Raw genomic sequence first — 27257 nt, forward strand, 5'->3', positions numbered from 1 at the left:
AGAAGGTGCTCACAACTTGGTGGCTTGCAGGAATGGTGTGAAGGAGAGTACAGGGATTCCACAGATTCAGAAATAACCTGTTTCTGGCATCAAGCTGCTTGCTCAAGTGGGTTTTAAAACAGGTTGGAAATGTTATGCAGGAAACTCAAGAGTTTATAAACAGGGGGAAGTTTAAGAATTAAATTGCAAAAGATATCAAGGAAGTGTCCAGAATAAAACTGAATCCAAATTTACTCTAGGTAAAGCCTGAATGCATTCTTCCCCTTCTAAGTTTATCCCTAGAAATATCCATCATTTAGCATCGTGCAGCTATGGAGGTGATGAACAGACATGGGTACCACCCCAAAACGTGACTCGGCTTCTATGCAAGCAGGACTGGATAAACTAGAGAATTTCAGTTTTACCCTGAAGTCTCCTTTCTGTGAGTCCAGGAAGCATGGAAATTAAGTGACTTTCTCAGAAACCTATACAGATTTCTTTTAGTCCACCAGGCAGTCATTTCTCATCTGGAGGGCTTTGTGGATCCTCCATCTGGGCATAGCTGAATGCCTGCCCTTTCCCTGGGTCTGGTAATCATCTGGCTTATGCGGTGCTCCCCACTCTAACCCTTATCCAGGTATAGACATTACATTCCAAGACTAGGTAGTGAAAACTGACTGGGTTTTCACTAGAAAGCAAAGTCCACAGAGATGTGTGGGCAGTTGGCCCAACCCCAAACAGCTTAGCAGTTATCTAATTATGAAGTTAATCTGATAAGACTAAACTCTGTAGAGAACTGTATGTACACCATTTTGTAAAACTGCAACTGCTTAAATGTCTGGGGATTAGTGAAGAGTGGGGAGGTAATTATCTGGTTGGAGGGACTCAAAATGAAAATGCAGAAGAGAGGAAAATTCAGGAGCAGAGTACCTTCTAGGCAATGGTTGGAAAGCTCCCTCTGAAGGGTTTGAAGATTTACCGCAATGTACGTAATAAAGGTAAAAGCATAATATTAACTGTTCAGTATTAGACAGGAATAGAGGATTAAATTATTTCTCCTAAAACCTTCTTAAACCAAGAATGAGGAAATGTTATTAGATGATCCATGAAATGTCAAACCCAGGGATGCCTCTTTATTCTTTCATCTTTTGTCCCTACTGAGCAAGACCAAGGATGGGTTCCTGAACTACACTTGACAACTATACCCTAGCCATCTTAGGCATCAGAATAATAGGAAACACAATTTATTGGGAGCCACATCTGAATGGTAGAAATCCAAGAGCCTTAGGGCTTGTCTACATGGTGCATTAGTCCATACTAGGGGTGTGAAGTCTAGAATGCACTACTGGTGCGCTGCACACTTAGTGCTGCACGTGGATCCTGCTGGTGTGCCCTAAAAGTTCCCTAGTGTGCATTAATGTAATACTGTTTGAAACAGGACCACATCAGATGGCTTGAAAGGGACCACTCTGAAGTGGTCTTTATATCACACCGGATATCTTGCACAGGGTGGATTGAGTTACTTCCTTCTGCCTTGACTGCAGGATGATTTAATAACTAGAGCACTTCTGACAGGTGTTTGTCCAACCTGTTAAAAACCTCCACTGAAAGAGATTCCACAACTTCCCTAGGCAGTTTGTTCCAGTGCTTAACTACCCTGACAGTTGGGAAGTTTTTCCTAATGTCCAACCCAAACTTCCCTTGCTGCAATTTAAGCCCATTGCTTCTTGTCCTATCCTCGGAGGTTAAGAAGAACAATTTTTCTCCCTCCTTCTTGTAACAATCTTTTATGTATTTGAAAACTTATGTTCCCCCTCAGTCTTCTCTTCTTCCAGACTAAACAAACCCAATTTTTTCAGGCTTTCCTCATAGCTCATGTTTTCTAGACCTTTAATAATTTTTGTTGCTCTCCTCTGAGCTTTCTCCAATTTGTCCACATCTTTCCTGAAATGTGGTGCCCAGAACTGGACACAGTACTCCAGTTGAGGCCTTATTAGCACAGAGTGGAGCGGAAGAATTACTTCTTGTGTCTTACTCACAACATTCCTGCTGATGCATCCCAGAATGATGATTGCTTTTTCTGGAGGTGTTACATTGTTGAGTCTTGTTTAGCTTGTGATCCATTATAACCCCCATATCCCTTTCCACAGTGTTCCTTCGTAGGCAGTCATTTCCCATTTTGTATGTGTGCAATTAATTGTTCTTTCTGACAATGATTTAAATCAAATTTTTCTGTTTGCTGATTTAAAATGATTACTAACCAATGAGAAATTGCCCTTTTTCAGGAAAATAACTAAACTACAGATGCAATTAAAGATAAAAATTGATTGTAACCATGAAAATGTCTGTTTATAACTGCTTAAATATGTATAAATACAGTATATCTTCCTGGTTAGCAAAAAAGTACCAAATTTAGTATAAAGGTTATACGTAGTTGTAAAGTTACAAATATAAAAATCTGAAAGTAAGTTAATTCTACTTTATTATTTTAAATGCACAAAAAAGCAGTTTAGAATCATTATTAGTTAAAAATATTACATGTCCTGGATACATAAATTCAATTTTGATACTTATTTTTTAAAACTTGCTGATTTGTTAAAGGAAGTGTCTGTAGTTAATGAATTGAACTAAATGTTTCAGGTCACCGTGTCCGTCAAGATTTTAGTTCTAATCGATCTCATCCTCACACTCCATTTTTATTCCTAGATCGGGAGAGAACACACTTTCCTGCTTTTTCAGCTCTCATTCAGTTTCTCAATTTTGAACGAGCTAGTAATTTAACTTTGAACTAGTTGAATAAACAAATGAAAAAATGTGGTTATCCACCCTGATGTTTCCAGAAGAAAAAAGTAGCAGCCCAGGCCAGCCTTGCAAAAGGAAGCTGCTTACAACTTCTAGGGTACTTTAGAGACCAAACTATTTTTTAAGACTGCATAAAGTACCAGCCATCGTATGGTATGAACACAGGTGCCATCTTTTTCCTATTCACTATTAAGGAATCAAAATGTAAAATTATCTGAACAAACTGATGTTGTTCATTTTCCCTTGCAAGTCCCAGACACCACCGCATCAGCTGGACTGAGCAGACACAAGATAAGAGGAATGGACCTTTAATGCAAATGACCAGTTCTAAGCATGAACCAAGGAGGGGCATGTTTGCTGATCCTTTGTGAAATACACTAAGAGAACTTACTGTTTTGCAGTTTTAGAGAGACAGTGCAGTTAAATAGGGCAAACTTGGTCTTACGAATGCTTGTTTGCCAAACTCCAAATTAAACAATGGACAGAGGACAAAGGAGAACAAAAATCACAGGTTTCATAAATTTAAATATTTTGTGGCTAAGCCTGAAGCAGATTTTATGAGACACTCCTGACAAGAATAAGTATTAGGGAAACTAACAGACTAAATTTGGGAGATTCCAACAATAACTTAAAAATAAAGTGACCAATGATTCCACTCTTCTGGAACTTCACTCTGGAACTCTGAACTGGTCTCTGATTGAAATCAGAGGAGTTTGCAGATGACACTGAATATCCAGGCTGTTTTGAGTCCATTTCAGTCTGTGTCTCTGCATCTCACAATATAGGGCAGAGATTTGACTCTTCAGGGAGCCTCTATGCTAATAATTGAATGCTGTCTTTCTTCCTCTCCCTGTGGCATTTAGGTAAATGGCTGCTTGCTGGATCCCTTGCCCCCTATGGTGATTAGGAAAGGATGCCAGTCACTGCCTACTAGCATGATGGAAACCTCTATTGATGAGGGGATAGAGACAGAAGGCGAATCAGAAGACGATCCCGCACAGGCATTTGCAGCCCTCCAAGCAACCCGCTGTGGGAAAAGACGTCACACTCTGGCAGAAGTGACCAACCAGCTTGTCATGATGCCAGGCACAGGTACATATATTGTAGAGGTCTCTGCAGAAGTTTAAGGATCTAAGAGCCCAGCTTGTTACATGCTGGATGAAAAACACTAGCTTGGTTTGTGTCTTAAGTAACAATAAATAAAGCTGCTTTTCTTGATAGTTATTAATTTATTTGATAGAGGCAGATATGAAGACAAGGGAGCAAACTCACAGCTGGCCTATGCAAGCACAACCCTATCCTATCTAATGGCAATGTAGAAAGGGTAGAGGGTGGCAGGCAAATTAAATGAGTTACATTTTTGGCATAATTAACCATCCCAAGATATTTAATTCCCAGGTGATATATATGCCTAGAAAGAAACACTAGTTTCTCTGGCAGCCCAATGCCAATGCGGGAATGCAGCAATGCCAAGTTGGGCTATGATCTTGTCAGCTCTCCCAAGTTAAACAAAATCTAGACAGTACTTGAATGGGAAATTCCTCAAGAAAAAGAGTGTGGTGAAGAAAACAAGATTGGTGACTTAATGGCATTCTACCAGAGTCCGTACTGAACTGAGGTCTTAGTGCAAGGCTAAAGCCCTCAGCTGTTGTCTTTTAGCGATTATAGAGCCATGTTCATAACCACATCTAACCATTCAAGATTCCACTGCACTTCTTCAGGTGTTGGCTCCCACTAACCTGGCTAGGTTCCAGTGTGGATAATTCCATTCTGCCTCCCTAAATTCCCACTGCAGTTTCATTTGGATGTGGAATGCACATCTTCATGTCCCCAATAGTTGTGTAATGTACCTGTCCACTGTAAATGGCTTCTGTGTTTCACCCCAGTGGTGAATGAAGTGATTGTTTGAAAAGCGCTTTGGGGGATTTCTACATGAAGGGCACAGTATCCTTGTTAGCAAGCCATTTAACTTATTTTACCCTTAAACTTAGTATTAAAAGCAGGGGTGTGACCCCATTTTAGTGCTGGAAGTATTCGTGTGTTTATAAAGCTTGCATTTTTCTTACACTTCCTCCATGCCAGTCACTGGAGACCATGCTGGCAGAAATGGCTCAAACCGATGGCGCTTTGCTTTGCTAAATTACTGCACTTTCTATTTAATCTGGCTTTTGTTATTTCTCACAGGGAAAGTCTACTCCTTGGATGAGAATCCATCTTTGGGCAGCATTGACTCAGAATATGATATGGGATCTTTTCAGAGGGATCTTAACTTTCTTGAGGACACTCCTACCCTGAAGGAAATGGTGCTGGCCAACCAGCCAGCACCCAGAATGACATCCCCTTTCATAGGCCTGAGACCTGCCAATCCAGCCATGCAGGCACTGACCTCCCAAAAACGAGAGGCCCACAACCGTTCCCCCGTCAGTTTCCGAGAGGGGCGCAGGGCATCTGACACATCCCTCACACAAGGTAACTGTTTCACTGTTGTCATGAGAAGTTATGCACAAACATAGTACCATGTGTGCGTTTAACCCCAGCTTTAGTGGCAAAATATGGCTCAGCTGGGCTGTGCTGACTGAATAGCAATAGCTTTGCTGATATTCTTCTGTTTGACTTTTGTCCAGGAATTGTAGCATTTCGACAGCACCTTCAGAATCTGGCACGAACCAAAGGAATCCTGGAGCTGAATAAAGTCCAGCTGCTATATGAACAGATGGGATCAGAAGAAGAGCCCAACCTAACATCAACCACTCCCCACTTGCAGAATCTTGTAAACAGCCCCCCTCAGGTGTGTGTTAAGCACAGATAATGTGTTTGGTGCTGTACAAGCCACAAGCAGAAACAAGCCCTTCCTCAATGAGACAGATAAAGAGGAGAGGAGATGCACTGGGAGACCTAGAAGAGACATTAATGTAGAGCTTAAATTTGCTCCTCTCCCCCTCACTTGTATAATGGAGGGTAGAGCAGGTATTGAACTCCTATGGGTTAGTGTTTGCCAGCCTTGTGGAACCAGCGAGATGGTATTCTGGGCTTTTCAGATCCAACAGATTGTTAGTTTCAGTCTAAAGGATGTGTTTTAGATGCATATAGAGCCACATTCTGTTCTGCCACAGTGGAGTTACTGTGCTGTAACAGAACTGAACCTCCACCCGTCATTTTAAATGTGGTTGGTGGTACATCGCTTGCCCAGCTTTGGCCTTATTTTGTCAGACAGAATCCAACTAGTTGCTTCCACTTTCCTTTATTTGCCTGTTTGTAATAAAACAAGAGGCAGCAACTGTAAATAATGAGCACGTTCTATCTTTTCTTGTTGGGCCTACCTGCTCCAGGGAATAATCAGCATGGATGGTCAATAGAACCTATGGTACTCCTTGCAAAATGCTCTAGAGAGCAACTTTGAAGCACTGATAATCCCAGTGCTTTCTCACAATTCGCTATGAGATTTCGGTGTCACTCCTCACTCTCTGAAACCAGAAAGTCACAATCCATTCGGAAGAATGGGTCATTAAGTGTGACATGTCAGAGCTCAGTTGTGGTGCCAACCAGTGAACCATTCTCTCCAGCCACATCAGCAGCTATCCTGCCTGTTGGAGACACCCCCTGTGTGTAGAGCTCTTTTTAAAATTTGTATCAAAAGCCTTTTGTCTTTGGTTTTAAAACTCTGAAAAGAGGCAGACATATTCACAGGGTCAGGATTACTTTGTCCTGGTGCCACTGGGATCTGAGCGCAGATGAGTCAGGAAATACCTTGTGTTTCTCCAGGTTAGTCAGTTGTGTGCCTTTTCTATTTCTAAACAATCCTGTCTAAATTCTAAACAACCCTAAATGAGCCATGAGCCCTGCAGATCAGTTGGCTCTACAGCCCCAATCACTGCAACTATGGAGATCTGTGTAAGCAGCTCCCTAAAGGGTTTAAGCAGAAAATGTAGCTTCTGTCTGGCGGAATCAAACTGTGCTCTTGCCTTCTCTTCCCAGGAGGAAGCTTCTCAGCAGCAGGAGACTGTATCTGCCTTCCCTAATGGCGTGCATCCCCAGTTATTATCCAGACGGCAGAGCTTAGAAACACAGTACTTGCAACACAGACTGCAGGTATGGTGCCTTCCTCCACAGTGTCAAGCCAGCCATTGATTGTACATACCAATCTAGCCACTGAGTTATTTTCAATGAGAAAAATGGTGGATAACTAGTAAAGCGACAAAAATTCAAGTTACCTTGTATACTAGGGGTTCCTTTGGCTGCTGCAGCTCCTGCTTCTGGTTTTCCATTTCCTTAGCCAGTTACTTATTAATTAGAGGCAACTATGAGTAACAGGAGTTCAATGGCAGTTCTTGGTAGCTCCTCTTGGTTGCATTCCTTTAAAGGAAACATCACAAGATCTGGTTTGGGAAGTGATCTGAGGAACCTCTGTCCTTTTTCATCGGAGTAACATTTCTCTTTTTATTTTTACTGGTTTCCTTTTAAGAACACAAATTCTGCAAATTCTTCCAGCTTGTATAATAAAAATTCCCAGAGAAGTCTAACCTCCGAGAATGTTTGAAATCAATTACAGCTACCAGTTAGTACCTAATCATATCTATAATGTAGAAACAGACCAATATTTTCAAGTGTGCTTGAGTTCTGAGTGGTTCAGATTATTTTGGGTATCCAACATGAGTGAGATTGGGCTTGGTTTTTCAGAGTGCAGAGTACCTCCAAGTACCACTAGCTTCAGTTATAGTGGAGGGTGATTACTTAGACTGAAAGCTGCTTGGGGAAAATCCTATCTTTTAGTTACATGTGCCTAGCACAATAAAATCCTGATCCCTGATTGGGGCCTCTAGGCACTACCAGTAACTGGTGGTGTTGCAAAACCAGGTGCTAGATAGGAAGTTAGACGTCCAAAACTTACACATCCACTCTTGAAAATGCTGCCCCCAATCTCTTAAAAACCCTCACATTGTGATAGGATAAACAAGTACTTCCCCAGCTGAGACTTTATGGGACAGTTTAGTCTCTCCTGGACTCTCATGCATTTAAAACAGTGCGCTTCATTTCACATTTTAAATCCATCATCTTTTGGTATTGTTGCAGAAACCTAGCCTGCTGTCAAAAGCCCAGAATACCTGCCAGCTGTACTGCAAAGAACTGCCCCGAAGCCTGGAACAGCAGTTACAAGAACACAGGTGAGAAGCACCTGGCATTGGCCACTGTTGGAAGACAGGATACTGGGCTAGATGGACCTTTGGTCTGACCCAGTATGGCTGTTCCTATGGTTCACAATCTGGGTAGCTGAGTGATTTGCATGTAACTTCTTCCCAGGAGTAATAGGAGAACAGAGACTTTCTTGGGACAGGCAAACTCTCTCTCATCTAAAAATCTCTACGAACACAGTACTAAGGCCCTTCATTATCAGTTTTTACCAATTTTTGCTGAAAAATTACTAGATTTTATTCAGGTTTTGTCAATTTCACCCAAATTTTGGGTTTTCGGGATCTGTGAATTTTTTGCTGATGGGCTGGCAGGGTCAGCTGGGGCTCTGTCCAGGGAGGAGCAGAGGGGGGTGATACTCACAGGGTACAGCCTTCTGCTTCCCTCCTGAGTTCAGCCCTACAGTGTAGCCCTGTTCACTTCCTCTGTGCAGTGGAGGGGAGAGAGACTGAAAGGGAGCTGGGTCCCAACAGCCACCACTGCCTGACTACTGCAGTGATAATAAAAGACCATAGAAGTTTGATTCAGCAAATTGTAGTGTGTCCTTAGCTTTCTTTAGTGTGCAGAAGGTCTGTGAATTGGGGGCAGTGTGGCTATACTTCTGTACTCATGGTTTCCAGTGAAAGTGTTTGGACCATGTATTGCAGTATTTATGGTAACTCAGAACATGAATGATGTGGTGCCTCAGAATCCCTGCAGTCATTTGGGTATTTCCTGCCTTTTTTCCATGACCAGATAATTTTACCACAAAGAACGTGAGCAATTCCTGTAAGCCAGGCTCTTACAGACATCAGAAGGGAGAATCAATTTAAAAATGACACTTCTCTAAAAATATCTTTGTTGTAGTAATCATAGACATTACAACAAGTAATAGTTTAGATTAGAAGAGACTTTTTCGTCCTCTACCCCACCTTCTTTTTTCTTTTTGTAACCTGTTTCCTCTATGTATTTAAAGTGCTAGGTTCAACAGCAGTTAGAGAAAACTGATACAAAAGCAAAAAGAGTGAGCGTATACAAAGGCCTGTATGTCAGCTAAAAACTGGCTCTGGTTTCTCTGTGAAAGAGCCACAGAGATGAAGGAGTCTGGCCCTACAGCCAGAATTAGACAAAAGCATTATAGCCCTCAGGAGACTCAACTGTTGAGTACCAGACGCAGAGAACAGGAAGGACGAAGGTGCACCAATGTCCAAGGCCCCTGCAATGGCAGGGAATTGATGTAGTGAGACACATCCAGATAATCCATGTGTTTGTAATCCACAAACACTGGTAGAGGGACTGGACAGATGGAGGGCATGAAATCTTCACTTGCTTTCTTGTTGTTGTCCCTTTTATATCTGGAATGAGCGTCAAGAGCGGCTGTAGAGTTGAGGGCTAAGGCTGACAACCATCCAGAGCATTATCTTGCTGACCAAAGCAACTTCATGTGCTTTTTCATGTCTCAAAAAAAGAAAAGAAGGTTGTGTGTAAGGAAACATAAACTACCTAAACTAGGTGAGCTGGGAACAGTCTTGTACCTCCTTTCCTGAATCCTGTAGAGACTAGGCAGGAGAGGACTTCATATTTCTGCATGCCCTGCAAATTGGTTGGCTGGAGATCCCACTTTTGTGATATCCCTGGAATTTGCCAATGGTAGCTATGAAACAAAAGTCCTCGTGTTAAGTTCTTCCTGTGTCAGATGTGAAGAGCATGGGTATTTGTTAAAATCCAAGATGATGATGATGGTCACAAAATAGGAATACAGTAGAACTTCACTAATTTGCACTGGTAACTGGAGAGACTCATTGTCAGTTGCTGAATTCTGAAATGTAGCAAGTAGCAAACAAAAAAGCAAATGCATCTACAATTTTTGGTTGAAGTTGGGATGTTCATTGTTAATGAGAATTTTTGTATGATCAAGCACCCTTAGCATTTTTGTGGGGGTGAAGTGTGGGCTTTTTCAATAAAAAATTATTCCTATTGCATTGCTTAGTGCATAACGTCTATTTATTTGCCAAGCATAGTCTAGTTTTAATCGTTTAGGATAATATTTCATAGTGTACTAGAATTATGCTCTGTAATGTTAGCCATGAGAGATCTTACTGCATTGTCTCTGCTATTGCACCTTTGCTAAGAAGCAGGGAGAGAGAGACATGTTGAGTGTGCAGATTAGCAATGTGACAATTAACAAGGTTCAATTGTAAATGAAACCCAACTGGCAGTTTAGGGATTGGCTCTCTCAAAGGTCATGGAACCCAATGTGCTTTTCACCACTCTCCTCTGCTATTGCTGTTAGTGAGATCTGTCTGCTAATCACGCTAAGCATTAATATTTCAAAGACTGAAAATAATTCCTGTTGATGTCCTTGATTCAGGCTGCATCAGAAGAGACTCTTCCTCCAGAAGCAGTCCCAGCTGCAGGCTTATTTTAACCAGATGCAAATAGCCGAAAGCTCCTACCCAAGGTCAAGTCAACTGCCACTTCCAGGCCAGGAGGAGCAGCAGCAGCCACCACCACAGTTCAGCCTGGCACAGCCCTTGAGCCCTGTAATGGAGCCTTCCTCAGAACAAATGCAATATGACCCTTTCCTTAGCCAGTATCAGAAACTGCAGCTGGAGTCATTGCCGCCATCACAGATCCACAGCTCACCTCGGTTGCCATCACAGATTCATGTACAACAGCAGCCACCACCGCCGCCCTTGCAATATTCCTATCAGACTTGTGAATTGCCAGTCGTCACCTCTTCTGAGCCAGACTACCCGAACCAGTGCCAGTATTCCATGAACCCAGCCCAGCAAAGCAATGTAGCATCACCAGACAACCAGAGGAGCTCAGCATCTCATGAGTCTCAGTCCAACTATGAGGCGTTAACCCTTTCAGAGTTGCCAGGACTTTTTGATTGCGAAATGATGGAGACTGTTGACCCCCAACATAGTGGCTATGTCTTGGTGAATTAGCCACCCTGCAGTGTTAACTTAAGAACGGAAGACAGGTGAAGTGAAGGAAAAGCATGTGAATTTTCATTTTTGTTCCAACCCTAAAATTCATGGCTTATTTTCCGACCCTTGACCTACTGGGGGATGTAAAAGTCACCTGACTGGTATTAGCAGGGGATGGCTAAAAGCTACATCACCATTGGTTCATCCTGTCAGTACTGTGCCACAAACCCAGTGGCAGGGGCTGGAGATGGATAGTGCAATTTGGTCAAACAAAGAACCAGTTTGCAGAGAAGGAGATTACAGATGTAGTTTTAAGAGGAAGAAAAGGGGCCCTTCCAAAAACTGGATACTCTGCAAGCATCCATCTAGTATCAGATGAAACCTGTTAAAGATCTGCAAAAGAAAGGAGAATGAATGAATGAGTGACACATTGTACTTCTTGGCAATAAAAGCAATATATTTTTCATTGGAACTCAGACTTGGGTAACCTGAAGGCAAATCAAGGACTCTTGAAACTTTAGTGCATGGTGGATTTAAACGAAAGTTGCACTTTGGCATTGAAATGTTGGTTCTAAGCTACTGATGTTGAATTAGTCCACAGTAGGTCTCAGGGGACGCCAGGTGTTTCTCCAGCAGACTCCACGTCCTCCTGCTAGCAACAGCGTTTCCCCAAACTTGACAAAAAACTTCTAATTGCCCATCATGGGAAGTTTCTGGAACTTTGACAAAATGATACACTGACGTAGTCAAAAGATAGCTAAGTCTGACATCAGGCACTGCAGTGTTTTTAGAGGCCTCTGAATGGGGTAAAGGATCAGTTAATAGAGATGTGAAAGTACCAAGAGGAGGTCTACAACTGCAGGAAATGACATTGTCAAAAAGGTCAGCCAGGGTAGCATTAGAAATCAACCCTTTTTGCGGACAGCCTCTTGTGGAGGCCTCTGCTGTGGAGCAGCTCTGGTCATGGGAGAGGATACATCTGTCCTCGGTCGCTTTTTAAAAATAACTATTTTGAATTTACAGTATGCGTTGCTGGTGGTTTATTAAGCTTTTTGTATATTTGGACAATTTAGGTTATAGAACTTAAGGACAAAACAAAATGAGCTTAAAAACCCCCATGTGAAGTGATAGTGCTGTGCCTTTTTGGGTTCTTTATCAGATTATATGCTTTTTTTTCCTGAAGAAAGTAGACAATACCCCATTTATATCCATGCTAAAGCCAAAGTCACTTCAGAGCATGTGTTCCACCATGTGGAATACAATACAACTTCCTTAGTGTTTTGATTGCTCGTCTATATGTGAAATGTTAAAAGTATTACAGCAATATTTAAAGTCAAGAACTGTTGCTATATTAACCGTTTCAACAGATACTCACTTTGAGCAAGCACTTGAGTCTCCAAACCCTTGCAGTTCACAAAATGCCAGACAGCAGCTGCGCTTTGGATCCATAGAAGGGACATGGGTAATCACTGTAATTTGGGTTGTCTCCAGTGTTTGAAATACTGTGAGACAATATTAAAGGAGAACCTAGTACCCCACAGTTGGAGAGTTTAGCCCTTTGTGAGCAGATGAACACACTAAGCACAATGCAGGTTCTCTAAAGCACAAAGAACAGCAGAGAAGCAGATACTGCTTATGAAAAACACCTGTAGTTGTCTGGAAGGTTTCCCTTTTCATTAAGTTCAAAGTGAGGAAAGAGGCTAAATATGCTAATAGCTGCATCACTACACAATCGCCAACCTTGCGCCTGAGACTTTGCTCTCAAACCAGTCTTGTTGCAAGTTCCCAAACCCACCAAATCTGGTATGTCACTTTACACTGACCCACGGGCAAGTTCTCCAGTCACTGTATAAAGCACCAAAGCATTGAACTGAATTGGTGGTAGCAGAAGAGAATTCTTGATACATTGAGAAAAGCCCAGTCAACTTATAATCGGATTTTCTGACCAACTAATTTCATGTCATAAACAGAGTTATCAAAGATCAGACTGCAGCACCATTTTTTCCCCTTCAGAGAATAAGCAGCCAGCACACAGAGCAATAATACAGTATTTACATGGCAAAGGTAAAAAAAATCTAGTGACTGTTTATTAATCAGCTTTAAACAGGAAAAAGTTCAGCACTGCTGCCAGCAATTGCCTTATTTCCTAGTATGCTAAAATCTGACGGACCTGTGGTGTTTATACAGCACATTGTGTAATATGGGTCACTCATCCACTTATAGTGCAGTCAGATTTGTTCAATAAAGGCTTGGTATTGACTACATAGTGATTCCAAAGCCATTGCTGGTGGGCAATTTGAAATCCCATGTAAGCTAAAGGAGGAGTAAACAGCCATACAAACTTTATTAAAAATCTTCAAAGAACAGCCCCTAGGTCTTAAGTGACCTGTAGAGAACAAGCAACTGGCAACGACACTGCAGGGGAACAAAGGGCCAGCCCAGTGGAGTCTAAGCATCTCACCAGAGCAGGTGACCACATGCAGCAAGAGGCCCCCTGAAATATTAAGCAAACATGAGGCCAAGCTGAATACCCAGAGAGCTGCGTGAGGTAGAAGAAAACTATGGATATGGAAATGTCTCCATAGTATGAACAACAAATTCAGAGGCCCAGTTCTGCACAGGGAGTTGGGTTACAAAAGATGGCCTGCCCCTTTTCTTAACTATTTCCACAACAAACCCTACAACCCCATACATAGTAGGACGACATGGATCAGGATTCAGGGGCACAAGAGATCAAACCACAACAATAATTCTGCGTGCACGCGCTCTCTCTCTCTCGACTCATTTTAGTAATTTCTTTACCAGAGGGTCCCAACTAGTTTAAGCTGCTGAGTTTTGGAATGCAGGTATCTAGGGAGCTACAGAGTTTTGAATGTTATGAACATGAAGTAGCTTAGATGATCTCCCTCAACTAACAGCCTGTTTAACATTTCATGTCATTTTCTTCAGAATAAAAAATTGCTAATGCCACACTAGACTATTTCCTGGGCACCACTCATTGTATTCATGCTACTCTGAAGTGGTTGCTTTTGTTCAAGTCTGTTGTGTCTAACGTTAGAGGATTGTGTATACTACTGTATAGTTCAGTATTACCTTTAGTATCTTGTATTACAGGCTCCTCTGAAGAGACTTTGGTGAGATGTATATGGGGTAAACATTTCATATGGAGAAAAGTGCAATATGTGTGTGTGGTACGTTCTTTAATGTATTTTTTTAAAGAGTTAGAGGGTTTAGTCTTTGCTTTGGGATAAATGCACTAGTTTTGTGAGCTCCAGTTGGGCAAGTTCATCTGTAGTAATTACATGCAACTGGTATACTGGACTCTGTAAAGCAATTACAGTGTATTAATACAAAATAAAGAGTATGTACATTTCATTTTTAAATCTTTAGTGAACTAAAATGGAATTGAAAATTGTTCTTCACCGTAAGCTTAGCAAGCTCCATGGTAGCATTACCTTTAAGTTATTCTAATGGCAGGCTGCAGCTGAGACACCAAGATACAAATAATGAAAAATAAGCATGTTCCTATTACCAGTGTTGGGTTCTCTGGACTGTCTATTTCATATAATTGAACAGTTGTTTTGTACCACCTTGAAAAAATCTCAGAAGACAAATGTGAAGGAAGAAAATGTATTAACAGCCTCACACCATAGGTCCATTTCTCTATTACATGCAACCCATTTAGCACAGCCCTGCTCTCGATATCACCCATTCACAGCAGAGGCAATGTTTGCATAATGCCTCTAGATCACCGACCGACTACACAGATACCTATGCTTTTATAAGAAACTGGTTTTGAAGAATCACTTTCCTTATTCACAGTTAAGTCCTAAGCAATTCAGGGAACACTGACCAACAAATCCATATGACTTGAAAGCAGCAGTTTCAGTGTAGGTTACATAATGCTAGTTCTTATACTTCCCTGCTTAAAAAAACCTCTTTCTTACACAGTGTTGAGCACAAGAAAAGATTGGGTGTGGCCATAGATGTTGCTATTAACACTGATAGAATCCAACTGTCTCAGGTCACCTGCTGAACCATTCCCCTTTCACACCCATTGTAAAAGAGGAGTCATTTGATGTTGACCAGGAAAAGGATTCAACGTTAAAGTGGCTTGAGAAGGAAAAACAATTTCACACCAAAATAATAAGTTATTTCTGTGTTGCAGAACCATAGAACAATACTTGTTTTGCAAAATCGTGAACTTTTCAGGATTTCATACTTGTTTTCCCCCCTTTCTCCACTGAACGCAATTAAATGAGTAGTGTCCAGGGGCATATTTTCATTTCTTCACTCTTTAAAATCTCCTAAACTTCAGAAGAATCTGCAGATTGGAAGTGGCAAAAGGAAAAATGAAAGCCTTTAGCTTTGCCAATCTTCCAAAGTTAAGAACATTGGTTTATTTCCCCCTCTGCTTTGACTTTTCTCATTCAACTCCATTCATTCTTTTGCATTTGGTCACAAGAGGAGGGGAGAGTGGAAGAACTAAAGCTCCAAAGTTATAACAACTTTAATTGCAAAAAATTAATCAAATGACTTTTTCTTGTGGAAAAACTTAAACTCCTCTCACCCCCACTTCTTTTACAGGAAAGCTTTCTGGTTGGAAAATTCTGCCTAGCTCTACTCAACATTTATTATAGGTAGTGTTTAGGGTGATTAAGAATGGGCTCTGGGAGGCTGTACCTACTACCTATATAGATTTAGAAACATAGTTAAATCCATGCATTCTTCTAGCAAGGATGAGATTAAATTGGTATAAAAGATGGTTATACAGCTATGGAAATGAGCTGCATTTTAGGAGTAAATTATACAAATAACACCTTTATCAGGATAACAGAGGCTGCGGATTTAACTGTTCTAAACAAATATCGTTAAATCAGTACAAAAGCATGCATAGACTTGTCAAATCCAGACTAGCTCAGTTGTAACCCACAGTTGCTAGCAGTTATTTGGGGAATTACAGTGAGTCTGCATTTCTCAATCCCATTTGGAAGAGTTAGGGTGCAAAGGACAATTTCCCCCCCTTGTAGGAGGGAGTTTCAGGTGCCCTGACTGTACCTGTTCTGGGGGTTGAGTAGAGAACTGCACCCTGTAGGGGTATTCATCCCACACCTTTCACCAGCACCATAGTCACTTACAGTCATTAAGAGGAAATACAACCAAAATCCACAAGTTAAGGGCTAATGGCAAAAGGAGCCAGTCAGATACAATTTCTGGGCTCTGTCTGCAGAACCAGAAGCAGCATCCAGCAGTTCCATCTAAAGTTGTGTATTAAATTTAAATCCATGCTCTCATTGTTCTTCCTTCTCACAAAATAAGTTTAATTTTCCTGAAGTTGGATACTGGGGCTGGGACAGCCATTCTTTTTCTTTCTAAAAGCAAAGGAAAGACACTGAGAAATAAATATGGAGTTTTGTTTGGATCCTCCCAGGTACTTTCCCTGAACCTTTTGCTCTAATCTTGTGTGTGACAGGAGAACTTAGTATACTAAATCTAGGGAGTTTTTCTTAAAACCTGACCTTACCCTTGGGTTAACCTCAAGAGAAGCTTTTCCCCAGCATAGCTACAATCAACTCCTTAGGCCTGAGGGAGGTCATATGTTGCTGCTTTTATAGGATGCACCTGGCAGGCCCAGGTGTCTGCCCTGATAGGGGCAGGGCCTATAAAAATGACTCATGGCAACCCACTTCCATTATAAGAGGAAATTTGGATACTCAAACAGGGAAAGCTCTATAGAAAGTAAAAGACTCAGAGGAATGGCTATACATAGAAAAAGAGTCTAAAGTAGGGGAAAATATACAGACACCACAGGTTGCAGATATCTATGGACCATGTTTGCCAATCAGCTGTAGATACAAGTTTTGTATCTGTGCTGGGCTCTAACCTTGGGCTCTCAACTAGGGAGCTGTGACTAACCTGCCTTCCAATAGTCCTAAATGGAACAAAAGTCTATCCCGGATTCCAGCTGGCTGGGAGGAGGGTCATAGCCAAGAAAAGGTTGAGACCTACTGGGCTAAGATATATTTTATCTGCCTCTAATTCTCCAACAACCACAGAGATTCTCTTATCATACTTTGTAAGAGCCTCTTTAATAGCCCCAACAGGGTTAAATCTATCTAAGGTTTGTAAAAGTCCTAGGTACATTGAGGAAGAATTACTAGGAGAGCACAAACTAAACTGGAAAAGCCCCTCCACCCTGCCACGCTCAGAACAGACTGCTCCTCTAAGGGCTGAATCGCTGCACCTGTGTTGGGGCATGGGCTGGTGCACAGGTGTAACAGGGCCCTGATTCTCTTGCTTGTGGTGTGATCACGTTCCACAGCAAGCATGGGTGCACCCTGGAATGTGAAGTTAGCAGTTTGGGTTTATAATCACTATATCTAGCTGCCAGATAACCTTGTTGCATTCCTACTGATAGAAATTACAAGGCAGCGTTTAGAACAGTGACAGGAGCGATGCCTGGTTTTTGGTAAATATTTACCCCACACAATGTAGCCCTTGATACACTGGCAGTACAGACCTGACAGCTGCATCCCCAAAACCAGTTCATGCTTCAGTGTCTTTCACACCCAACACCTCACCCAATGCGAAAGCACCAAAATCTGGTTAAATGCAGGATGGGAGGTGCCGTTTGGCTAACACTTCCACTCAGGCAACAACAGCAAAGAGCTCAGAGCAAATCGGGCTACAGGAAAATGAACAGTTTTATGGACAGCCTAGTTCCTTCGACAAGACATACTTTACCACAGACATTCTCACATTTACTTTTCACAGTACCTAGTTTGTAAATATTCATCCTAAAAAAACGTGGGTGATGCTTTCACCACCTGGCTCACTGGTGTGTGGCGGGGGTGGCTACATTCTGAAGCCCCATTCCCCTGGCCCTCTTACATTCACAGCTATACACAGTATGCCCTGCATGAGGTGGTGTATGAAGGCTTAATGAAGCTGGGATGAAGGCAGCAAGAGTGACTAAGTCATGTGAGACTACCTCAAAACCATCAAGACCTTTCTGCCACCCCAGGCCATCATGTGTGCCAATATACCATACAGGAAGAGCTCCTCTCTCCACCTCTAGAGCAGGTGCCTTGGGCCTCTGATTTGCATCATGATAACTAAGTCACAACAACACTTCAACAAATAGCCTACTGTAGCTTTTCCAGACAACTTTTACATCAGTCTCAGAACCTTCCAGGACTAGACGCAAGGGCTGTGAGCCCCATTAGATAGCAGGCCAAGCTCTCCCCTTTCAGTGGTATAAAGTGCTGGCTTTAGGTCAGGGCGTAGACTTTAAACCTGTCACTGCTGTAGAGCAAAGTAGTTCCCATCCTGGGCCTCAGGCCTGTGGCACTTGCTTTTTCATTAAGCCCCTAGCCCGTGGCTAACTGAGCAGCATGCTGCTGATGCAGGTGCACAAACCATGCAGTTTAACACATGACTATCACCACCCTGTGTGCACGGGCTGCAGAGGGGAGCGTGTCATTTTTGCTGATAGGGTGAGACCAAGTAGTTGGTCAAACTAGATTAAAAAAACCCAAAGTCAAACTGACTCTCAGCCTCCATTCAGTCCCTGCTCTTCACCTCCTCAAAACCACCAATTGTCCCTGTGACTAGACAGTTCCCAAGGCATTTGAATCCTGAAGCTATTCAAGATAAAGGCTCTGGGGGAAGTGTTTTTCCAAGCTTATCAGGAATACAGCGAAGTGGGGGGAGGGAAGGGAACAGACAGGTGGTCGTGGTTGGGGTGTGAGTAGAAAGGAAGTCATGGGGAAGACAGAACTGAATGACTCACCAGTGGGAAAGTCACAAGGCAAAGAGCCCTCAGAGATTAACTAGTGACTTAAACAGCCCCAAAGGGCAAACTCCTTGCATTTTTGCAAAGGGGGAAATAAAAACCCACTCAGTTACAGCTTTGCAAAAACTTTCTGGCAAAGTCTGTCCCTCTGTGCGCCCAGGGGAAGCTGAGTGCTTCGCAGATCAGAGTCACATGGCATAGCACAGGCTTGGGCTGCAGAGGGAAGCTAAAACTGTGATGCTCCAGCAGCTGCTATTCAATAGTAACTTCAGTCCTTGCTGAGCACGTTAGCCCAAACCGAGGCAGTGTGCCGCCCTTCCATCATGTTTCAGTCAAAGAACACCAACACCTTCAAGCCAAAACCCCAGATGAACAAGGTGGCACAAGAGTGTTCCAAAAACTTTAATCCGTATCCTCTTTGCCCCTCAACTGTTATAGTGGTGCTGCTGGATGAAATTAGAACTGCATGGTTCTGCGGAGTGCCTCCATGTACTTTATGTAGGGCCATTTGTAAAAGAAAGAGCAGACAAGCTGGTGAACCCCCAAATCTCAGGGCACAGGGAGAGGGGAAGACGGTTCACCTGTACCTGTTCTGGCTACAGTCAGGGCTCAAGCTGGTGGGGAGACAGAGTAGTGATACTTGCCCAAGCTCTGCTTTTAGACATACCACTCAGTAGACTATGCAGAGGGGCAGAATATGATCATGCATGCCCTGCCAGGTTCATCAGGCTTCGCTCCCACTCAAAGGTGTTCAGATACGTCCTTGGGCAGGGCAGGATTAAGGCATAGGCTCGTGCCCGGGGCTCCTCCCTGTCATGAAATGACAGAATCCAAACTCTCCTTAAATATACCTGTGTTTCTAGCCCTCATGGTTGTGCAGAAAAACGTGAACCAAGTGTAACCAAAGCAGTGATGGTTGCAGATGGCATCCAGCAAAGGGAGAAGTAGCAACAACTGGTGCCTGGCAGACAGCAGTTTTGGCACCCACCCCCAAGAGCATGCTGCAGCTGGCTGAAGGGGGGATGTCCACTGGACTCTGTGGGATTGGCTCTGCTCCTCCCCTCAGGCCTTCTGTTCCCAAAGGTCAGAGTGCGAAGAGAGAAACCTGGCAGTACTGCCCATGCACCACACACTCACTGCACCAACACGAGGGGGCCACTCACAGGCCATTGTGCAGATCTGCACAACGTGGGCCTCGCTCTGCCGTGCTCCCAGGCTTTGGCAAGCAGCAAAAGTTGACAACGGCGACACCTTCAGCGTTAACGCTACCAAGATGAGCAGGGCAGCCCTCCCTCCTGAGAGCTATTGCTTCAGTCTGCCTGGAAATGCTCGGTTCACATCTTCAAAGGCTTTTTTCTAAGCAAAACAGCTAGAGCTGGACACCCCCCTCCCTGCCCTCAAAGAACATGGAAGGCTGTCCAGCAGGCCCAATTGGAGCCTTGTCTGCAATTGCCCCATATAGGGTACAGACAGTTTCCTTAGTTCTGGGAGGAGTTTGCTCTGTGGAAAACTATTCAGGAAAGCCAGCAATTCCTGTAGCAGATCTTATCTTTATTTTGAAATGTGGGTGTCTCCCAATTCTTGCGTTTTCTGTGCGTCTTGAGCAAGACGAGTCAATACACTACCCCTAACGTGAAGAATGTGTCTCCTGCATTGCTGTCACTCAGTGTTACAAAGATTTCTTATTTACCCCATTAAATTGTTTTGGTAGAAAGATATTTAAATATGGTGGTTAATTTTGTGTAAAGAAAGTGTCATAATATGGTTTTATGTTAACAGTCCCTGTTGAATTGATTTAATGGCAAATAAAGATGACAGTGTTTTGATAAGAATCCATGTGGTGTTGGTTTGTGGAGAAGGAGCAAAATGAGGCACATTGTGAAAGACTAATGGGAGGTTTGTTCCCAAAATAATCAAAAATGGATATTTACTTCTCTGAGAATTATATGCTGAGCTCTGAAAAGGTTAGTCCCATTTAGGTAGCTAGTAAGTGTTTCGCAGCTTGTATCCTAGAGGCTGCCACGGAGAAGGAAAGCTAAGAATGGGCTACCACTGACGTCAATAGGGTAAATAATACCGTACATTAAAACCACCTGAGCCTGTATTACCCTTTCAACGGCGCCCAGCTGAACACATCTTTCAGCAAAGACTTCTGGGAAGCCCAGGTGCCTGCTTATATGGAAAATATGCTTTGGAAATGGCAAAACTCCAATAAAATGGTGTGGCTTTCTCTGCAACTGAGGGTGGGGAGAAGGGTGGCCTAGGGCAGCATGGGAAAAACAGCAGCCATACCCCACCCCCCATGCACCCCAGGGTGCCGCTGCCCATAGAGCAAAACGACCGAGCAGTATCCGAACCCTGCAGCAGAGAGAGATGATTCATCCTTGGCAGGGCTAACTGAGCAGCTGCTTTCTTGGTTCCAGGACAGCCTGTTCTTGTCCCGGTGACTGGCTGTGTCTGCCTGACCAATCTTATTTTCCCACTGCTGTGTTAGGTGGAACGAGGGGCTGTATGCCATGAAGTAAGTGGTGCTGAACAGACAGGGTTGTGAGGCTGGCACAGCACAAATCCTTTCCTGGATTCCTTAGGGCATGGTACTGATAGACCCAGTATTTGTCTGTAATAGGGATCCCAGGGGCTATAGGGTACTGTAGGGGTATGGTCCAAAGGACTGAGCAGGGGCCTAGGAGCCAGGCACTCTAGAACTCAAATCCCATTGCCCATAGCAACTCTTCCAGAGGACTGAACTGACATGGCCACAGCTGCAGTAAAAGAGGCATGATAATGCCACCCTATTGGCACTGGGGTGCTTAAATTAACCAGTTAAAGATCTATGCAGTGCTTAGAAGGAGTTCAGTGCTGCTTCGTGTGGCACCTAGCCCAACTAGAGATGAAGGAGTCTGCTACAGCCTGGACTAAGAGCCATGGCTTTCAGCTCATGCAGCAAGAAGCTCATAAACTAAGCTTCAGAGTCCCAGGTTCAATCCTGCCTACTGACAACCTGTTAGCATTACACTGGCTTATTAGGGACAGACGCACAATGCTAGTCAAATACAAGCAGGCACTTTCCTGCAAATAACTTTGTTCATGCATCCCACCAAAGCTTATGCTCCAATACGTCTGTCAGTCTATAAAGTGCCACAGGACTCTTTAAACTGGAGAATTTTGCCACCTTAGCTATTTCAAGAACAAAGTTGCAGAGTCTGGGGAGGAAACATGTCATGCATCCCTCTGCCAAGGCTCAGGGCTTATTATTACTGTATGTATTACCTGGGAGACAGTCCCTGCCCTGCAGATCTTCAAGTTTAGATGGACAAAACAGAGTGGGAGGATAAACAGAGGCAGAGAGAGGGGACATGACTTGCTTAAGAGGTGGGAATAGAATTGAGGGGCTCCCAATGCCCTATCCACTAGACCATGCTGCTGTTCAAGCCTACAGCTCCATTGTATTAGTGGGCTGGTCCCTGCATGCCCCCAGGACCTTCCCTGACTCTTTGGAATAAGGCTGGAGTATTCATGCAGATCCATCCTCACTGCCTGGACCAAAGTCTCAAACACCCACAGCATTTGGCTTCATGGTCATTGCACATTGATGTGATACATTGGCCATTAAGCCAGGGCCTTGCCCTCTTCACTCCAAAGGGACCAATCAGGGAATGTGACTTTAGCCCTGCTCCTTGGGAATATTTCCTTGAGGCAGGAACAGGACGACATTATTAATGCAGCAAATTAAGGGCCCGGCTCCATCTGCGCCATGCACGTCACTGCAGCTGCGTTAGAGGTCATTAGAGAGATGTATGAATTATTCTCGCTAATCAAAGCCCTGCCCCAATGTGATCTAGGCTAGGGTACAGGGCAGCGGCAGCCTCTCTGCCTGCTCAAGGTGCCTTGTCATGATTGCACCGCAGCCTCTGGCTCCTGACTTGATGAGCGTTTCCCTGGAGCTGCCTGTTACCATGTCAACACATCTGGCTAAGCAGTCGCCACTTGCAGAAAGTTTAAGGTAATTTAGCACAGAAAGGAGGGAAGAACGTTAAGGTTTTAACCCTTTCCCCCTCCCTGAACAGCTTCCATCTGGAGGAGGAGACAGGAGCTGCCCCCCGGGCCAGGTGGGATAGCTGCTGGGGCTTCCCGAGGCTTGGGGCAGTCGTGCTAGGGCCCAGAGATCACTTCCATACACGAGAGGCTCAACAAGCAGCACAGCTGCCTGTCTCACCAACCCACCAGTGGGCATCCAGGACGTGCGCCCCCAACCCCAGAGGCTGCAGAAGCTGCCAAGCCAGAGAGCCATACAAACGACACTGCACGTTCCTGGCCCTCGGGTAATGCTGAGAAGATTAGGGTGTCACTGGCCTTTAAGCATCAGAGGAAACAATCCAGGGCACCTATTTCTTTTGAGGTTTATAAAAACACGCCTGCAGCAAACCCTTCTGGGACAAACTGAACATGCAACAGTAAATTGTACCCTGGTGACTGTCAGCCCTGACTCTCCCCCACACTCCTTTCAGCCTCAATGCACCCACACAATCGTCCTCTCACATAAAGCCAGGCTCCACTCTGTGCTTTTCCACCAGGACCCCGGATACACCCCAGTCCTACAGCCAAAGGACGGTGATCTGGAATCTTGGGGCACAGAGCAGACAGACCCTCCATTTGTTTATAAGGTCTCCTCGGACAGACGTAAGGCCAATAACCGCAGGGGACTTAATCTATCTCCTGCAAAGATTTGACCCATCTTAGGGTTCAAACCTCCAGTCCCAGGGACTTTGGGTGAGAATCAGACAAACTGTCCTTCTAACCAGGGGGACGGGGCTAAAAGAAGAGGGGGCCACCTATCCCTAGAGCTGCACAAGGGAAGGGGACTGTTCAGAGGGAAATCTTAAGGCCAGCAGGCAGAGAACAGCCTCCTGCATTGCCCCCACTGTGCTCTGGTAACACCCACCGGGCTCCTCCTGCTTTTTTGTGCCCTTCCATCAAAGAGTGGGCAGAACCTCACCCAGCCCACCTGACTGCCCTGCCCAGGACTCCCCACCACAGACACTCTAGAGAGCATGGGCGGGAGCCCCCACTTCCAGGACCCGCAGGCTCAGCAGGGGGTCTCTATGTGTGGCTGCAGAGACACAGTCAATGCCTTGCAAGCCTCTGGGGAAAGGGTACTGCCTGCTTAGAAACATTCCTTTAGAACCCGGGAGTCCTGGGTCCCAGTCCCCTACTCTCACCACTAGCCCACGCTTCCCTCTATTAGCTCACAAAAGAGTTAGAACTCAGGATTCCTGACGTTCAGCCTACCTCTGCTATCACCAGCTCTGGGAGAGGTGTGGGAGTCAGGACTCCTGGGTTCTATTCCAAGCTCTGCCCAACGACTCACTGTAAGAACGTGGCTCAGACACTTCCCCTCTCTGGGCCTCAGTTTGCTGTAAAATAGGGATAATTATGCTGACCTTCTCCTGGAGGGAAGGACAAGGTCTGTTTAATTCATTCCTGTGCAGCAAGAGGATGGCTAGAGAGCTACCCAGCTTCAGCAGTCTCCTATCAGGTGGGCCATGCTCATGTGACAGGAGATGGTCCCAGAGTCACTTCCTGTGTTAAAAGGTGGCCCACCTAAGGCTCTGATTATACCTTGAAGGAGCTGAAGTTAGCGAGATCCTAAGGAGACTCAAAGGGAAAGGAGGTTTTTGCCCTTTTCTGCTTAGAACTGTGTCTGAGAGGGGGAACACCAAGCACGCAAGCAAGATTCAAGGACTCAATTACAGTTTTCCCAACAAACCTCTAATTAGCAAGGGCAAGTAAACAAAGTGAGCCAAGGGATCCAGTGGGCAGAACAATTTTTTCCTAATGCCTCAGGTTGCTAAATAGTCAATATTATGACAAACTTCTCTTAAACAAACAAAGACCCTGAGATCTCTTCAGAATCACGTCACTTTGACTATTTACATTACTGGTCTAACCCAAGCACTTTTCATCCTCTGCCTCCAAGAACGTCCCAGCAGCCAAAGCTCTTCACCTTGTTTTAGTAACATGTATTTAATAGAATCACATTTTTGATTAGCAGCCAGCAGTCTGATTCAGCACCATCACTTAGCAGACATTCCCCTGGGAAACTGACCCATGTATAAAATTTGCAAACTGTGGAGGAATGACGACAGGCTGGATGCTCTCTGCACCAAAAGGATGACTGAATCAAAACCTTTTTTTGTTCCATTCGCTGCTTTAAGCAGCCGTTTGTATCGCGGTGACAGGAATTTGGGCAAACGGTAGCTTTCTAAAAACACCAGCAGAAGAACACACGCAACAGGCTTCTAAACCAGAAGAGATCAGTTTGCCTCTTATGTGAGCATTTCTCAAGTTCTGAGCACCACTTCGGAGCCATGGTGACGCCCTTCCCATTTGTTTTATTGTCACGATTTTGAGCAAAACACCCCCCCCCTCCAAAAATAACAAACGTGGGTTGAAAAGGCCAAGCTTTCGGCTTATGGAGGGTAAAACGTCAGTATCGAAGCATGAGTTTGAGACTTTCTTTTAATCATGCGAAAATACACCACACGTACTCATTTTGAACTGCTGGAAATAAGCATGTAAGGCCACAGGTGTGACTGACAGACCTTCCCCGAAGCCCCTGGGAGCTCATCCCCAGGGACAAGCAGGCTTTAAAAGGGCCGATTCTTATACAATTTCTTGGAAACCATTAAACTGATTTTTGCTCCTGCAGAGTTAACTATAAATTGTCTAAAAATAAGAATGGAAAAAATCAGAGGGTGGGGGAAAAAAATGAACATCGATGCCTGGAGACATTTTTATAGTGCTCTTTGTATTGCACATTGTTCCCAGCAAGATTACAAGTCAGAGCCCCCTCCTGTCGTCTCTGAAGGCTGTCTGAATGGCTCACTCCTATTGGATCATAAAAGCGTAAAGAGAACCATGTACTCATGTCACCCTACCCAGTTATTCTACTATATTTAGTGGCTTTCCTTCCAATCCATCCATCCCTTGCTGGCAGGATCCTCACCCCTGAAACCAAATCATCTGCAAAAAATCCACGACTTCCACTCTATGCTGGTGGCTTCGGGCCGACGGTACTAGAACACTGGATTTCTGGTTTTTGGGAATGAGGCAAAAGGGAGCCAAGTGTTACAACACCCTGGAAGCTTCTGGAGGCAGGGACTGCGTTTCTATGTTCTGTCAGGTGTGATAAATACGAAATAGCAATGCAGCAGCTCTGCTCAGAGTTATTGCTGAGTCTCATGTTGGAATTTTAAGCATGGCCATGTGCTGGGTTTGCTGTGATGTGCCCCCTCCACACACCAGGGGCCGCTGCCTAGCTCAAGAGAATGGCCTGTGTGGAGGAGGCAGGCTGCCTTCCCGCATGGGACGGGGCAGGACATTTCCCTAAGCAGCACTGAATCACCCTTCCCCACAATGATCCGAATTCATGCAGCACGCATGAGTTAGATCCGGACAAACCCGACTCCCCCCTGCCAAAAGGTCCAGCCCTTACCTCCTGGCCAACGCATCCGCCCAGCGACACACTGAGGGCACCCACGGCGCCCCATTAGCAAGTTATCAAATCCTCTGGTCCACAAAGCACCTTCTCAGTGTCTCCTGCTGTCCTCAGGCAGGCAAGCCCAAAGGAGGTCAGCTAGCCACATCTGCTCTCTGGCCCATGGGCAGCACTACTTTGCACCTCCTGCATGCACACACATCTATAGCATTGTTTCACCTGCTAAACTCCCAGGCCTGAAGATGCCTCCCCAGGCCAAGCTCCCACCTCCACTTGCACAAGTGCTCAGACAACATGGAGGCACTTGGCCATATGGCACCGTGATGAGATTAGCCCTTAGCTCCAGTCCCTGGCCCCCCTTGCAGCTCCCTAGCCCATGACATTGGAACTCCACCCCCGAGCCTCTCCCTGCTTCCTTCCCTCAGCAGGACCCTGTCTAGTACTCAGCTCCCACTGGAAACTGGCAGATAATTCTGGGGTAGGGGCTACAATGCAGCCCAGCCCAGAGCAATCAATGCTCAGTCAGCACCAGAGATTCCAGGGATGATTAGTCAGGCACAGAACTAATTTAACCAACAGGAGCTTATATAATGAATGGGTTGTTAGAGCCCTTTAAGTATCCACATAGGAAAATGGATAGCTGCCGTGTTATACTACTGATAGGACCAGGTGTGTTGGCCTTCCAAATATTCCAGATGACAGTATTAAAGCAAAGTGCAACCAGTTTCTGCAGGCTAATGCAATAGTCTAAACCAGGGGTTCTCAAACTTCATTGCACCATGACCCCCTTCTGACAACAAAAATTACTACATGACCCCAGGAGGGGGACCGAAGCCTAAACTATCCCCAGTCCTCTGAGTCCCACTGCCCCAGGTGGGGGGGCCAAAGCCTGAGTCCCCCAGCAGGAGGGTCCAAATCCGAAGGCCAAGGGCTTCAGCTCTAGGCTTGGGGCCTGTAACCTCTGCCCCGCCACCCAGGCTGAAGCCATCCGGCTTCCGCTTCGGTACCAGGCAGTGGGGCTTGGGCTTCAGTCCTGTGCCCCAGCAAGTCTAACCCCAGCTCTAGCGACCCCATTAAAATT

General features: G+C 44.6%; 2 protein-coding genes across 8 annotated transcripts in view; one reads left to right on the forward strand and one right to left on the reverse strand.

Annotated features, from left to right (window-relative positions):
* The window catches only part of SIK2 (salt inducible kinase 2), a 118044-nt gene extending 103778 nt beyond the window's left edge, over positions 1 to 14266 (forward strand). For all 4 annotated transcript variants that reach the window (XM_048827468.2, XM_048827469.2, XM_048827474.2 and 1 more), the window contains 6 exons: positions 3645 to 3873; positions 4966 to 5250; positions 5406 to 5569; positions 6757 to 6870; positions 7852 to 7943; positions 10319 to 14266. In XM_048827468.2, coding sequence (XP_048683425.1) covers positions 3645 to 3873; positions 4966 to 5250; positions 5406 to 5569; positions 6757 to 6870; positions 7852 to 7943; positions 10319 to 10901 — 1467 coding nt within the window. In that variant the 3' untranslated portion in view covers positions 10902 to 14266. The remainder of the gene's footprint in view (positions 1 to 3644; positions 3874 to 4965; positions 5251 to 5405; positions 5570 to 6756; positions 6871 to 7851; positions 7944 to 10318) is intronic.
* Positions 1 to 27257, reverse strand: part of ALG9 (ALG9 alpha-1,2-mannosyltransferase) — a 139390-nt gene that overhangs the window by 26643 nt on the left and 85490 nt on the right. The window contains exon 15 of one of the 4 annotated variants that reach the window (XR_007353549.2): positions 6993 to 7134. The exons of 2 other annotated variants lie outside the window; for them this stretch is intronic. Coding sequence is in view for 1 of the 2 variants with exons in the window: in XM_048827485.2 (XP_048683442.2) it covers positions 7080 to 7134 (55 nt within the window). In the remaining variant the exon portion in view is untranslated. Of the gene's footprint in view, positions 1 to 6006; positions 7135 to 27257 lie in introns of those variants that run through there. One more of the 4 variants, XM_048827485.2, reaches the window with a different exon arrangement.

Source organism: Caretta caretta, chromosome 22 (genome assembly GCF_965140235.1).
Source record: "Caretta caretta isolate rCarCar2 chromosome 22, rCarCar1.hap1, whole genome shotgun sequence".
Lineage (NCBI taxonomy): Eukaryota > Metazoa > Chordata > Testudines > Cheloniidae > Caretta > Caretta caretta.